Raw genomic sequence first — 13,357 nt, 5'->3', positions numbered from 1 at the left:
ATTAATTGACAGAAAACATTGAAAAAGCGCCGCTTGACATTTGTTCGTTTTTGCAGCGCGAATTTCCATTGAATCGAATTTGGTCGCGGCCAGAAATCAATCACGCAGTTTTAAGTACTACAAGAGAAAGATGGTCTGAAATATAACGCAGGTGCCGCGATCAGAAATGCAGGAATTCTTGTTCCTCTCGTTGGCCAGGGCCATTGTTCGTCATCCGACGGACGGACACGATGAGGAATTTTCCACCATCGTCAGACCACTTTTTGTGCACACAATCATTTGATACACTCATTTCGAGCGGCGGAATTTCCTCTCGCGGCTTTTTGTACTAACAAATTCAGCCCGAGGAGAAGAAGAAGAGGCTGCTGCGGGCACCAAAAGAGCAGGTAGCAGAGTTTTCTGTCCCACAACACACCGTCCGTTCCACTTGAAGGAACTTTAGTCCATTTTTTTCTACCTGATAATAATTATTTATTATTGGAATAAGGAAGGAAAAAAAACTAGTTTGAAGTTAAATAAAAATTTGTTCTCACAAGATAAATATTTAAATTTAATTTTCAAATCTTCTATAACCTCACGAAAAGAAGAAATCAAAATTTTCCACCATGATCTTTTTTATTCCAGTAGAATTTAAAGGAGAATCTAACTATTTTTAATAAGCAAATTCCAAAATTCTTATACCTTACGTCAAAACCAACAAATAGAATAATAAAAAATGGGTTTTCATTTAACAAAAAACACTATGATAAATTTAACAAATTTAAAACATCAAGGGAAATATAATCTCTATAAATTAAAATACCTGTGTATCAGCTTTTTTTAAAATTAAAACGCAGCATCTGAACTTGGACATGGATAATTTTTATTGTAATTATAGCCTAAAAATGTAAAAACAATTAACTTTTTCATTGTCTTGTGAGATTGCACATAACTGCCATTATATAAATTGACAACAACTACCTCGACATACTCATAAATGTTTTAAAATTACATTTGATTGGAGATTCTAGAAAAGTTGTAAAAATCTAATGTCATAATCATATACAGAGTACAGTCACAATGCGAATGGACGGACTTTCATAATATGCATATAATATTTTGTAAAAATTAATATCAATACATGGACAAAATGTGTGTGTAATTAAAAGCTACATTGATGGAATGTGCAATAATGAATGCTTCCTGAACAACTATAGCTACAACATCCAAAAATATTTAACAATTCATGAAATAAAAATTCGTCAAAAGTTGGAAATGCCTTTTGTGCCGCTTGATTTTTTTTACATAGAAAAATACTTCAGGTGTTAAGGGTTTTTTATTGTACGTTGGGAAGGCACTTGGCCAAAATCATTTAAAATTTGAACCTAATTTTTTTCCTTTTCTAAGCACTGAGTGCATTGAAAAACTACAACAATTTCAACGATTTTAAATATCACTTTGTCAGATCGCTAAGCAGACCTCGGATCTCTTTTTCGTGTTGGCTAATTTTTGAACAACCTTCTTAAATTCTAATCTTACATGGAAAGCAACTGCTGATATGGGGTTGAAAAACGGATGGATGTTCACGGGCGCAATAGCACCTGGTGAGCGAGAGAGATGAAGAAGAGCAAAGTGGAGACCTCCAGGACGGGGGCGTCATTGGATCGGCGCAGCTCTTTGTCGCCTTTGGGTTTTTTATTTCATTTTACAGGTTTTGCGTGAGTGGATTAAAATTAGTTTAATATACCCATTTGGAATTCAATTGCCGGCGAGGACATTCTGCCATCGCCTCCGTTCGAGTATGCAAGGACACGCAGCCGGTAGGCCTTTCCGGGCGTCAGGTCGTACAAGTAGGTTTCCAATTTGGAGCCGATTCGGACATACGTGTCGTTGGCGGTGCTGACATCATGGTCAATGTCCCAGATACGAATCTAATCAATTCAATCAAATTATAAATAAATACATGAAAGTAAACAAACAAAATTTGAAAGGAATTAAATGGCTTTGGAATATGTTGTAAACATTAATAAGTTGGTAGAAATCAGTACATTATTGATAACAGTTTAAAAACAAAAAATTTTATTTTTTGCAACGAAAAATCTGATATTAAGTTAAAAAAATATAAAATAAAATTATAATTGATACATTAATAATTTAATTAAATAATAAAGCAAATTTTAATAAAATAGCTCAAACTTATTTTTAAAGTTAAAACATAAATTAATATTTAAAAAAAAAAATGCCAAACCTTATAGCCAATGAGTGGTTCCTCGTCAGGTGCTGGAGCCACATAACGCCAAACAATCCTGACTGTTGACGGATCAACTGGATGAACATGGACGGCCGTTGGCGCCTTCTGTGGTGCTTTCCTGAATGTCCTCTCTGTTAACAAGAACATCCACATTATGTTGAACTTAAATTCTGTAACTGGATTTTTTTTACCAAGGAATCGTTCACTTTCGGGTCCTTCGCCGGCAGTGTTGTAAGCCATGCACTTGACGTAGTAATACTCGTTGGGCTGCAGACCCACAATCAAAGCATGGGGCTTGGTGGATCTGCTGAGGTAGTAAACAGCGTCCTCCTCTCTTCCATCCTTCTTCCAGTACTTCAACTGGAAAATTAGAAGAAGAAAATTTTATCAAAGACATTTTCTAATGAAAAATTTATGTAATAATTAAATGTAATCTATTTTTTTTCGAGGAAAAACTTAGATTTATAATTATTCTTTGTAAGTTTGAATTTTTCCCTTACCCTGTGTCCTATGAGTTTTCCTCTGATATTGTCCCTGCTCATGTCGATTGGCACCCAGCTGACGTTGAGTGCTGTCGAGTTGTATGAGCGTGCAGACACCTGCGAAGGCGCCACCTGAGGCATATCCTCAGCACTGTAGATGACAACCGGGTTGGAAATAGGGCCATAGCCCATGGAATTCGCGGCCTGCACTTTCACCTCAAATTCGGTGTAGTAAAACTCGCTCTGGATCTTGACGACCTGCTTGCGAATGTTGCCATGGCGCCGCAGTTCCTCCGACTGGAATTCCGTGTTGGAGCCCACTCGCTTCCAGAAAACCTTGTAGTAAATTCCTGGACCGTTCTGATCACCCTCGGAAAGAGGCTGGAAAATTATTTATATTTAATTTTATGGAGAAAAAAATGTGTAGAATTTATTACATCCCAGGTGATGGTCAGATCTCCGATCTTGCCTCCGCCGCCTCCAATGTTGCTCGGAGCAACGTAAGGTTTGTCAGGCTGGGTGTTGAAATAGGGAGAAGGTGGTGATGGGATTCCCAGGCCAATGCTGTTTCCAGCAGCAACTCTGAACTCATAAACTGACCATGGAGAAAGGATGTCCTTGACCTCGAATTCTCTACGGTCCTTGTGAAGGAAGAATTTGTTTGCTGTTATATCTGAAGTTTTAAAATAATTAAATTTAAATTAATATTACAAATGATTTCTTACTTTCAGCCAAAATGATCCAAGTGCTGTTCCATTTTGTGCGGCCCGAAATTTGGTGGTAGGTTATTTCCTTGCCGTGTTTGGCCCCGTCAGCCCACGAAATCAAAACCGAACGTGGTGACGCCCTTGCAACTGGTTTTGCGTCAACAGCGCCTAATATTTGATGGTAGAAAATTTTACTTTTAATTAAAGGTGTTTAAAACCTGGAGGGCCAGGGGGTCCATCGACAAGAACTTGTGTTTTGGCAGCAATCGATCCTACGGCGCTTTCGACAATGCACTCATAGTTTCCGGCGTCAGAAAAGGTTGCGTTTTCGATTTTCAAACGCCCTCCGTCCAAAATCTATAAAAATTTTGATAAAATTATAACAGAAAAAAATTAATAAAAATATTTTAATTTTATTAAATTTATTGTACCAAGGTTGAGTTTTCTCTAAACTGGTCCCTCAAATGGAGTCCATTCAGTTTCCATGTGTAAGCCAAGTCGAGGATTTCTTCAGAGTTTGCAGCACATTCGATGTAAATGTTCTGTCCGTAGCTGGAGAAGATTCGCTGCTGCGGTTCTCGAATGAAAGATGGTCCTCCTAAAATGATATTTATTAGAATAAACTAAAAAATTGATGAAAAATATTTACTCATCACAACCAAGCGTCCACGGCTCTCATCAGACCCATGGACATTTCTTGCAGTGCAAGTATAAACCCCAGCATCATCTCTTGAAACCCTAGTGATGATCAAATTTCCATTTTCTAGAATTCTTCTTGTGCCACCAGAGCCTAAAAATAATTGGATTTAAAATTTAGTTTCCAAATTGTTATTTCTTCTATCATACCTATGACGTTGTTTTCCTTCTTCCAGGTGAATTTCGGTCTCGGGGCAGCTTCAGGGTTGCACTTAATGGTAACATTTCCACCCTCATGAGCATAAGTTTCTGCTTCAAGAGGGCGTTTCAGGAAAGAGGGTTTCAGAGCTTTTAACAATAAATCAATTTTAGATGAATAAAATTCGGAGGTCATTGATAAACATACACAAAACTCGGAGTTGGGCAGAGGAGTAGCTAGTTTTGAGTTGATTCCTGGCTTGGCACTGGTACATTCCTTCGTCTCTTTCCTGGTCGAGTGCTTTGATGGTCAAAACGTTGTCCACAATGATGATTCTGTCTCGATCTTCGTGGGTGATGTTGTAAGGGTCGAGCAGCACCCCGTTCTTAAACCACGAGTAGGTCACGTCCGGAATTCCAAACGCCTCACATGTCCAAGTCAGATCAGAGTCCTTGTCCATGTGTTTGTCCACCAAAGGAATGGTGAAATTTGGCTCGGCTGAGGAAATTACCAAATAATATTTATTTTATCAAAATGAGGGAAAAACAAACCTCGAATGGTCAAAACAACTGAATTTTGCATGGACTGCTTGTCATTGAAAGTCCTGCAAACATATTCTCCCTGGTCCTCCACCTTCACTTTCGGAATGGTCAGAACTCGGTTGTAGCTCGAGAGAATTGCGGTCCTAGGCAAATTTGATCCCTTTCTTGTCCAGTTGTAAGAAGGGACAGGACTGAAAAGGAGTATTATTTATAGAACAAAATTAAGCTTGGTAAAATTTCATTACTATCCGAAAGAAACACATTCAAGTCGAACTTCTTGACCAGCAACTGGAGCTTCAGGGAAGGCCTTGGGGAAGTTGTTTCCGTATTTGAGCTGCTGCGAGTTGGCTGAATATTTTAATTTTTAAGATAATAATTCATATTCAAAAATAAGTTTATCAACTCACAATGGGGCAAAACATCCAGATTGAAGGTAGGACCACTGCGGCCAGTGCTGGAAACGCTGCTCTGAACGTGGCAGGAGTAATTTCCCTTGTCGATGTTTTCCAAGGCGGAAAAGTACAGATTTCCGTCGTAGGAGACAAACACTCTTCTGTCCTCCTCGACCAAGTTGGGGAAGAAGTCTCTCGCCCAGTTGAAAGTTACGCCTGGAATGAGCATTGAATCACATAATTCTATGGATCTAGGACAAAACAATTAATTTATAAAATTGAGAGTTGATTTTTCACCTCCCAAGCTATCAAATCCTCTTCCTAAAAGTTTAAAATTAAATTTTGAACAATTAAATTAATGTCGAAATTTTGAGTCAACTTTTCTTTTACACATAAAATGGAAATTGTTGCTATAATTACTTGGAAAATGTTGAGGTGGATCACAGTAGATGGCTTTGCCCCAATTTTGCTGGCCCTTCTCAGGTGACCTTTTCAAATTGAACTCTCCAATGAATGCAAAAGTGAGCTGGACACTTTCGGACACGATTACTCCGTACTTGTTGCTAGCCCGACAGTGGTAAAGGCCATTGTCCTGTATCTGAAATTAAAAATTTTGAGTTAAATTCTAAAAATCAGTTTCGAAATTACTTGTTTTGGGTTGTAAATGATCAAGGAACCACCACTGATGGTGTATCTCGAGTCCTTTAGAGGGTCAATCTTCTTGGCTACCAACTGGTCACTCTCGTAATCCTCCTTAAACCACTCGTAGGTTGGGTTCGGATAGCCTTTTGCAACACACCTGAAGAAATATAATTCAATAAATTCATCTTTTAAGCAAAATATTTCTACTTACGTCATAGTGACATATTGCTGGGAGCGCCTTCCCGACTCGTCAAAAACGGCGTTGCTTGGCTGTTTGACAAAATAAGGCCCTCGAGGAACCTTCTCAGGGTCCATGACTTCCAAACCGTATTCATGAGTGCGGTCGTCGAAGACCAGGTGGTGCAACTTGCTCACTGGCGCCTCGCAAATGAACAGGAAGTAGTCCTCGCCTTTGACCTTCTTAAATCCCCATCGTTTGGACTTTTCGTCAAACCTGCGGAATTGTCCATGAAAATATTTATAAATATTTCTATTAAATTTTTACCCATAGGCTACAAAGTCTTTTCCAACGGTATTTTCGTAGTCAGGCAAAAAGGCGGCTTCGATGTTGGTCAGTTGCGAGTTGTCACCGTCGTTGACCCAATAGCCTGGGCTTTGCTGCCTGCCACTTGTGTACCAAGTCCGGTGCTGAGGGTCTTGCCACTGCAACTGCTGCATGATGAAGGTGTGCTCGTCCAAAGAGTCCACACTTAGCAAATCAGCGTCATATACCTGAACAAAAGTTTAAATTTAATTTGATAAATTAAATTTTATAATTAATATTTTAGGCTAAATTTATTATATTTAAAAATTTTATTAATTGAAAAAACATTTAAACTAATTATAAATTATTATTTGGATGTATATATTTATTATAATAAAATAATAAGATAAATTGAAAATTAATGTCTTATGAAATTAAATATATTCATTTAAAACAATCATACTCTGTCACCACCATTCTGCAGCTGGGCCTAAATTTTTTAATTATAAATTTTTATTCACACTATAGCTAATTATGTAGAGTACAAAATCAGCAATGAAGTTAAAATTTGTAAAAAAAAATCTTACCTGACAATTCTGTCTTGCCGCGTTTCTCGGCCTATTCGGCGACTTAATGAACCTGTAGCAGGAGGACCTGAATTGCGTCCAGTGTTGCGGACATCGCAACTCCAATTCGCGCTCCCTGTCCATCTGGGTCCTCTGCGAAGACACCAGGGCCACTGAGAAGGCCACCAGCCACAAACTAGCTCTCATCTCGAAGCTTTTCTGCAAAGTTTGCAAAATTTTAAAACCAAAAACGCTTTCAGGTGATTCATTTTCAGGGAGTGGCTCTTGTGTGGGAATATTTTAACTTTTAGATTTTAAACTCTTGTGATTGATACGCTTCGATTAATTTTAATTTAAGGTCAATAAGATATTAATCGGACTCACACTCACCAGTTTCGATCAAACCTTTATCGAAATCATGCAGAATATTTTGAATAAAATTTGCCGAAATGCAGGTCGTTTTTGCCACAGGTGTAGCGACCAACGGCAGGTTGCAAACAAACACCAAAGGATAAACAAAAGTAAGACGGAGAAACTGGTTCTATCGACCGGTTGTTTACCGGAACGTTGCTTCGGTGATTTTGGTGGGGTCGTAAATTTAGACATTTAAAAGGCCAAGTTAACGTACGTAAGTTTTTGACTGAATTTTTTCCCTATCCATGTAATTTTTAATTGTTTTGAAGTGATCCATGTTTAGAAAAAAGTTTTAATTAATTTTGCTAAATTCTTTTCGAACCGGTTTATTTCAGCAAAAATGGCTTAATCACCACTTTAGCGCCATCTACTTTTAAAAATTTGAATGAGCCATTCTTAAAAACGTGTGGGTTCAATCCTTGCTGCAGGTGTGAACTTTTTCAAGAATCTTAAAAGCTAATTAAATTGAAGATTTTGCATTTTTTTAATAAATTTTGATATTCATGTGATAATATTTTATTAAAAATAAAAAAAGATTATACTGAACTAGATAGCCCCTTAAACATATGCAACCTGGTGATCACAGCAAAAGATTTAATTTTTAAAAGTATAATTCTCTTTAATTTTAATTATTTTAACTGAATTATCTTCCATACCGGTGACCATACTGAGCAAAAATGGCTTCATCAATCAACACTTTAATGCCATACGTACTTTTTAAAATTTGAACCGACCATTCTTCATAATCGTCGGTTTGATTCTCTCAATGTAGGTAAACTTTTTCAAGAACCTTAGCTTTATAATAAAATTAAGATGAATTTTTAGTTTGTGTATTTTATTTTACAAATATTTTTTTATTTTAATTAAATATGATTGATTCAAATAAAATTATCAAAGGATATTAAAATAAAGAGCCCCTTCAATGTATGCAACTTGCTGGTCACAGCGTAAGATTCAAGTTACATTTACTCTCTTGTTTCATTTTCTGTGCCTTTGAGAATTAAACAGCACAATTTAGTATTTTATTTTCAATTTTAATCAATTTTAAAAATTGCACGTTATTAAACATTTGTGTCCGGGTTATGAGTCATCTTCGGCAAGTATGAATTCATCGAAAAGATTCCTAGCAGCAAGAAAACTGAAATTGCAAAATGATTTTGCTAAAATTGAAAGGAAATTTTTTTTCCTTATACTTACTGAAGCACAGAACTTCCCTTACAAGAGCTATCCATTGGAAATGAACAGCAAACGCCACTGAAACGAAGCAGAAATAGGGGATGTTTGCGAACTTGGAAAAATACAACCATCTTGTCACATTGTTGGGATCATTCTGACGAGGAAAAAAATAATTTTTATTAATAATGAATAATTAAAATATTGCATGTGAGGATTTTTACCATTTTTGCTCCCATGTATAAAAAGTATTGGAATATGACTCCTACAAGGCAAAAGACCTCCAAAATCAGTCCAAAAATCATAACGCTAAGCACTGCGTAAAAAGGAAATAGAAATTTTTTACATGAACTAAAATTTTAAAATTAAATACTCACGGTGAGTATTTAGGATCATTTGGTAGCCATAATTATAAATAGAGTACACATAGTAGACCTGAAAAGTGAAATAAAGTATGTAAATTTTTCATATTTTTTAAAATTAATCTTCTTTTTAATTATTTCACCATTTTTTGTTTTTCTAATTTTAGTTTTCTTATTAAATCATAGAATTAACTAAAACTCGCCATTAATGAAGCCGAAAAGAAGACGGCGCCTCTGTAACAGTCCAATCCAAGCATTGTTCTTTTTTTAGGTACTTTCAACTCTGGTCCAGCTTCGGTGCTCTAAATTGTCATAGACAGTGGCCGACTCCGCTAGAGAGGGAATTTTAATATGCAGGGATTTTTACAAAAATAGCTCACCAAATGCACACAATTTTTTCGGAACAATTGCTGTGAAGTGGTGCGAAACTCTCAGAGTTTGTTTCGAAAAAGTCGAACAAGCTGAGCGAATCGACGAAGAGCGACGCGGCGCCTCTTGATTGTTAAAAACATAGGGTGACGGTGCCAAAAATAAATAGGAATTGAGTTGAGAGACGAGTAGCTCTCAGGCATATATAATTGTTATGGTGCATGCGCACACACCTTGCTCTCGCAGTCAACAACTCGTCTGTTTGTGTGAAATTCTGAAGTTTTGCTTGCAAAAAAACGGTGACTTTTAGTTCAAAAAGTCTACAAAACTTTGATAATGATTATTTTTTTTATGTAAAATTAAAATTTTAAATATTTCTAATTTTAATTCAAGTTAAAATAAATGGTGCACTTTAATTAAAAAACAATTTCATTATTTAAAAAAAGATATTCACTTGAACTTTCATAAATGAAACTTACTAATTATTTAATATTTTGATACAATTGCAAAATCTAAATTTTGTTCATTTAAACGACAAAATGAAATAAAGGCTTCAAAAGTGTACAAAATATTTAAAAAATTATTCAGAAAATTAAAATCATTTAATATTTTTTCATGTTTGTAAAATTCTTTTAGTCTCGCATATTTACAATTAAAATGACGCAATTCGTTTGAGAATGAACTTTCAAAAATTAATTTTCACGCTCAGGATTATCAGAGGAATATTTATTTAAATTAAAAATCAGTTTGTTGCAATACAAAATAAAATTTTATTCACTAATCATCCGCAGCTAAAAGTCATATCGTAATGCACAAGAAGTGCGTCAAATTTCCGCAAGTACCAGACAAATTCAAAACAGAATGATCAAAAATTTAAAAAATTGAATAAATCAGACAGGTTCGTGACGTACTTCTTTGTATATTTATAATTAATAAATGATTTTTATAGTATACATCAATTCAGAAGACAGTAGTTCACTCTTTTTTATGCTTGTTATTGTGTGTCATCATCATTTGCGTGTTAAATGTGGGTTAACATGTGTATAATGCCATAAGGAGATAGAGATCTACATATTATATGTGGAATGAGTCGAAACACTTTAGGGAGTAACAACAGGCTGGCGTAATAGGGAAGCACCAGCTGAAATTTCATGAATTTTTAATTGCCAAAAGAAATTAATTTTTTTTTTCAAAACGCGTTTTCTTTTAAAATTTTTCCGGATGTTATGTTAATTTTCTTAATGAATTATTTATTGGTACGTTTGGGTTGGAAGTCGTAGTCTGCGTAGTCGGCCGGTTTCTTGCGCACCGTCCAGAAGTCGCCGAAGCCGTTGGTGAAGGTGTCGCCGTAGAAGCCAGCAGAGTCCATCTCGGGCCGACGTTTGTTCATGGCCATGGCCTTTTTGCGCATTGTCCAGAAATCGCCAAAGCCGCTGGAAAAGGTGTCGCCGTGGAAACCTGATGAGTCCATCTCGGGTCGCCGTTTGCTCCAACCACCCACCTGCGGGAAATTATTGTTTAAAATTATTATAAATCAATTTCGTTCAGTCTACATTGCAAATGGAAGGTGGTATCAATTTAAAAATTGTAAAATTGTTACAGATAAAAAAAAAGTGATTTCGCAAATTAAAATAATTTTTATAAGAAACAAGGGAATTTTTTCACTCCTTGTGTGCTAACATTATAAACTAAAAATTTATTAAAAGAAGAAAAAAATATCAGTTGATATTTCTGCAACAAATTTTGGTAAAAATAAAATTTCCAATTTTAATTTCAATATTAAAAAAACTTCAAAATATTTTAATCAACTATCTAATTAAATCTTTCATTTTTTTTCAATTCTAAACTTTAAAACGCATTTAAAAAGTTTGAATTGTATGAAGTCCAAATGATAAAATTCAAAATTAATTAGTTTTATTTATTTTATTTATCTGATCTATTTATTTATTCTAAATGTAGATAAAAATAGCAGAAAATTTCTTTTGAGATATAAATTCATAATTGATATCAATCATCTTAGTGGGTTGCATAATTGCGTAGGTGGACGCTCACCTTCTGATGCTGTTTTGGGTCGATGGAGCGCTTATTCCTCGAGTGCAGCTCCTCCGACGGGATGCTGCGTTTCCGCATGGGGCTGAAGGAGCCGTAGTCGTGGTCAAAGATGTCCTCGTGGAAGCCGCGGGCACTGATGCCGAAGGGGTTTCGTTTGCCCATTTGCCTGCTGTTGCTGTTCACTAAGCGCAGGAGGCCATCTGCGAATCATTTAGCAATTAGAGTATTATCAGTAAAATTCAATAAGAACCTAAAAAACAGCAATAAGTCCTCCATAGTATGAAAAACAACACAAAAATTATTTTATTTCAAAATCATTTAATCGCTCACAATTTATTTGATATTTTTCATTATATTTTTAATTTTTTTTAAATTTAATGTAAATTATTATTTTTTCAATCATTAACGTTCAAGTTTTTTACAAGTTTTATGTTAAAATGCAGTATTGAAGTTCTTAATTGATTCTAGTATTCAAATTTATTTATATTTTCACTGACGTGAAAACTGTTTAATCGTAAGGTATAAAATTTAATTTTCATCCATGTCTATTAAATTTGTTTTTACTCACTCTCATAAGGAACTAATTTTCAATGTAAATAACTTTAAGCCCAATACAAAAGGAATAATAAAGTATTGATTTTAAATTTTTTTTGCATTTGTATAGTGAGAACTTGAGCTTTGGTGTTATGTGGACGGGCAGTGGAAAAAGTTTCAAAAGTTGGATCTCTCTTTTTTCCAGTCGACGACTGACGCAATAAGTCTCGAAAGTGAATAAGCAGGACGGCTGCAGAAGGCAAAATGCAATTTGAGTGGCAAAAATAAGTGGGACGTGCGCCACAGATCATCTTTATGTTGGCATCAAATCGAATTGGGTCGGAGGAAAGAAAAAGGCCTGCTGTTCGCTTAACGCGATAAACCCCGCAATTAGGTTTGCCCGCCGACTCCACATCGCATAACTCGCCAAAGAAGCCTAATGTTGTTTTGCAACCCACCACACGCCACCGATAAATAAAAGTTGAAGTAGTGTAATGAGTGCGTGCGTGTACTGCTGCTTTTCCCCAATTCAGCGACGCGGAAAATTTCCACCTTAATAATTATTGCGAATCAAACGCTAAAGTTAGAATAAATTGGTACAAGTCTGAAAATTTGCAGTTTAAACCCGCTTGAGACTCGATTCCAATTTAACTTCTAGTAACGAGTTTAGCTTTATTCACTCATTTGTTAATGTTCTTTTGATGTAATTCTGTGTTGATGTTTCATGTTTGTGTTAGTAAGTGTAAAGTAGTTTAGTTTGTTTTACGGTTTAATTTTTAAAAAGGAACTACGTGGCTTTTCTGAAATTTGGAATAATACATAGAATTATCAGAATTCACCTTCATTGTTTTTAACTAAATTTCAAGGCTCAAAAAAATATTTTTTTAAATCAAAATTAAGGTAAAGTTTCAAAGTTGTGGAGACAACAATGATGTGATAAAAAATTATTTGTTTTATCTGAAATTAGATTAGTTTGCCATGAAAAATTATATTATGAACATACTTTTTGGCCACTATTGTTGTTTTTATTTGTCTGATTATTGCAAAGTAATTTAAATGCTAAAAAATAATAAATTGTTACATTGAATTGTTCAATGAAACAAGAATTTTGTTCAAATCTTTTCAAAAATTCCCCAACCGCCGCAGTGAGCCTAGATTCTAAAATATTCTCGTGACACTGTTAATTGTTGCTTTGATTTGCATTGTTGCAATTTATATGAGGTTTACTGTAAATTTCAGCAAAAGATAAACAGAATTAACATTTTAGCTTAAATGACCACTTTATGGTATTACACAAAATATTTATGTACGTATTTATTTTTATTTATAGCCACTTTGATATTTTTACATTGCATGTTACTTACTAGGTAATTAGCCAGATTGACAGGACTAGCAGCCATATTTCATTTAAGATCAAGGGCATGGCCCTGCACAGCCCACCTTTCAGCCCTAGCTCATTTGACTGTAATTTTCAAAAACAAAATTTGCATGATAATCAATCGGGGCAAAATAAACGCAAACGTAGGCAAGAGTTAGTAAATATATTATTATTTCAGTCTTGAATTTTGTTTTT

General features: G+C 35.2%; 3 protein-coding genes across 4 annotated transcripts in view; all 3 read right to left on the bottom strand.

The window, feature by feature from the left end:
* Positions 1-840: 840 nt before the first annotated feature.
* LOC132192789 (contactin) lies at positions 841-7,420 on the bottom strand. 2 transcript variants are annotated; one of them, XM_059612916.1, is made up of 21 exons: positions 7,271-7,420; positions 6,902-7,099; positions 6,336-6,562; positions 6,042-6,284; positions 5,837-5,987; positions 5,609-5,786; positions 5,204-5,404; positions 5,042-5,144; positions 4,806-4,987; positions 4,462-4,752; positions 4,266-4,403; positions 4,069-4,209; positions 3,851-4,017; positions 3,638-3,776; positions 3,438-3,587; positions 3,150-3,385; positions 2,731-3,093; positions 2,422-2,590; positions 2,228-2,361; positions 1,727-1,910; positions 841-1,663 (listed from the first exon to the last, which is right to left on the bottom strand). In XM_059612916.1, the coding sequence occupies exons 2-21, from the start codon at positions 7,085-7,087 to the stop codon at positions 1,563-1,565; spliced, it is 3,684 nt and encodes a 1,227-aa protein (XP_059468899.1). In that variant the 5' UTR covers positions 7,088-7,099; positions 7,271-7,420; the 3' UTR covers positions 841-1,562. The 2 variants fall into 2 exon arrangements, with proteins under 2 accessions (XP_059468899.1, XP_059468900.1); XM_059612917.1 differs by having other exon boundaries at positions 7,265-7,388.
* An 887-nt stretch (positions 7,421-8,307) lies between these two features.
* On the bottom strand, positions 8,308-9,374 carry LOC132192724 (uncharacterized). The gene is made up of 6 exons (XM_059612813.1): positions 9,210-9,374; positions 9,033-9,161; positions 8,845-8,902; positions 8,692-8,783; positions 8,492-8,624; positions 8,308-8,432 (listed from the first exon to the last, which is right to left on the bottom strand). The coding sequence occupies exons 2-6, from the start codon at positions 9,084-9,086 to the stop codon at positions 8,356-8,358; spliced, it is 414 nt and encodes a 137-aa protein (XP_059468796.1). The 5' UTR covers positions 9,087-9,161; positions 9,210-9,374; the 3' UTR covers positions 8,308-8,355.
* A 576-nt stretch (positions 9,375-9,950) lies between these two features.
* The window catches only part of LOC132192516 (uncharacterized), a 49,521-nt gene continuing 46,114 nt past the window's right edge, over positions 9,951-13,357 (bottom strand). The window contains exons 3-4 of the mRNA XM_059612511.1: positions 11,251-11,450; positions 9,951-10,699 (exon numbers count right to left, since the gene is read on the bottom strand). Of these exons, the coding sequence (XP_059468494.1) occupies positions 10,445-10,699; positions 11,251-11,450 (455 nt within the window). The 3' untranslated portion in view covers positions 9,951-10,444. The remainder of the gene's footprint in view (positions 10,700-11,250; positions 11,451-13,357) is intronic.

This window comes from Neocloeon triangulifer, unplaced genomic scaffold, assembly GCF_031216515.1.
Source record: "Neocloeon triangulifer isolate White Clay Creek 2 clone unplaced genomic scaffold, ASM3121651v1 ptg000003l, whole genome shotgun sequence".
NCBI classification, from domain to species: domain Eukaryota; kingdom Metazoa; phylum Arthropoda; class Insecta; order Ephemeroptera; family Baetidae; genus Neocloeon; species Neocloeon triangulifer.
This window is presented reverse-complemented; position numbering and strand designations above follow the sequence as displayed.

Excerpts from the sequence above, each read along its gene's own strand:
- LOC132192789 (XM_059612916.1), bottom strand. The coding sequence starts at position 7,087 with ATGAGAGCTAGTTTGTGGCTGGTGGCCTTCTCAGTGGCCCTGGTGTCT. Across the intron at positions 6,285-6,335 it reads AAAGACTTTGTAGCCTATGG|GTTTGACGAAAAGTCCAAAC; the intron begins GTAAAAATTTAA and ends ACAATTCCGCAG. Across the intron at positions 4,988-5,041 it reads GAATGTGTTTCTTTCGGATA|TCCTGTCCCTTCTTACAACT; the intron begins GTAATGAAATTT and ends ACTCCTTTTCAG.
- LOC132192724 (XM_059612813.1), bottom strand. The coding sequence starts at position 9,086 with ATGCTTGGATTGGACTGTTACAGAGGCGCCGTCTTCTTTTCGGCTTCA. Across the intron at positions 8,903-9,032 it reads TCTTTTCGGCTTCATTAATG|GTCTACTATGTGTACTCTAT; the intron begins GCGAGTTTTAGT and ends TTCACTTTTCAG. Across the intron at positions 8,784-8,844 it reads AATGATCCTAAATACTCACC|TGCTTAGCGTTATGATTTTT; the intron begins GTGAGTATTTAA and ends CTTTTTACGCAG.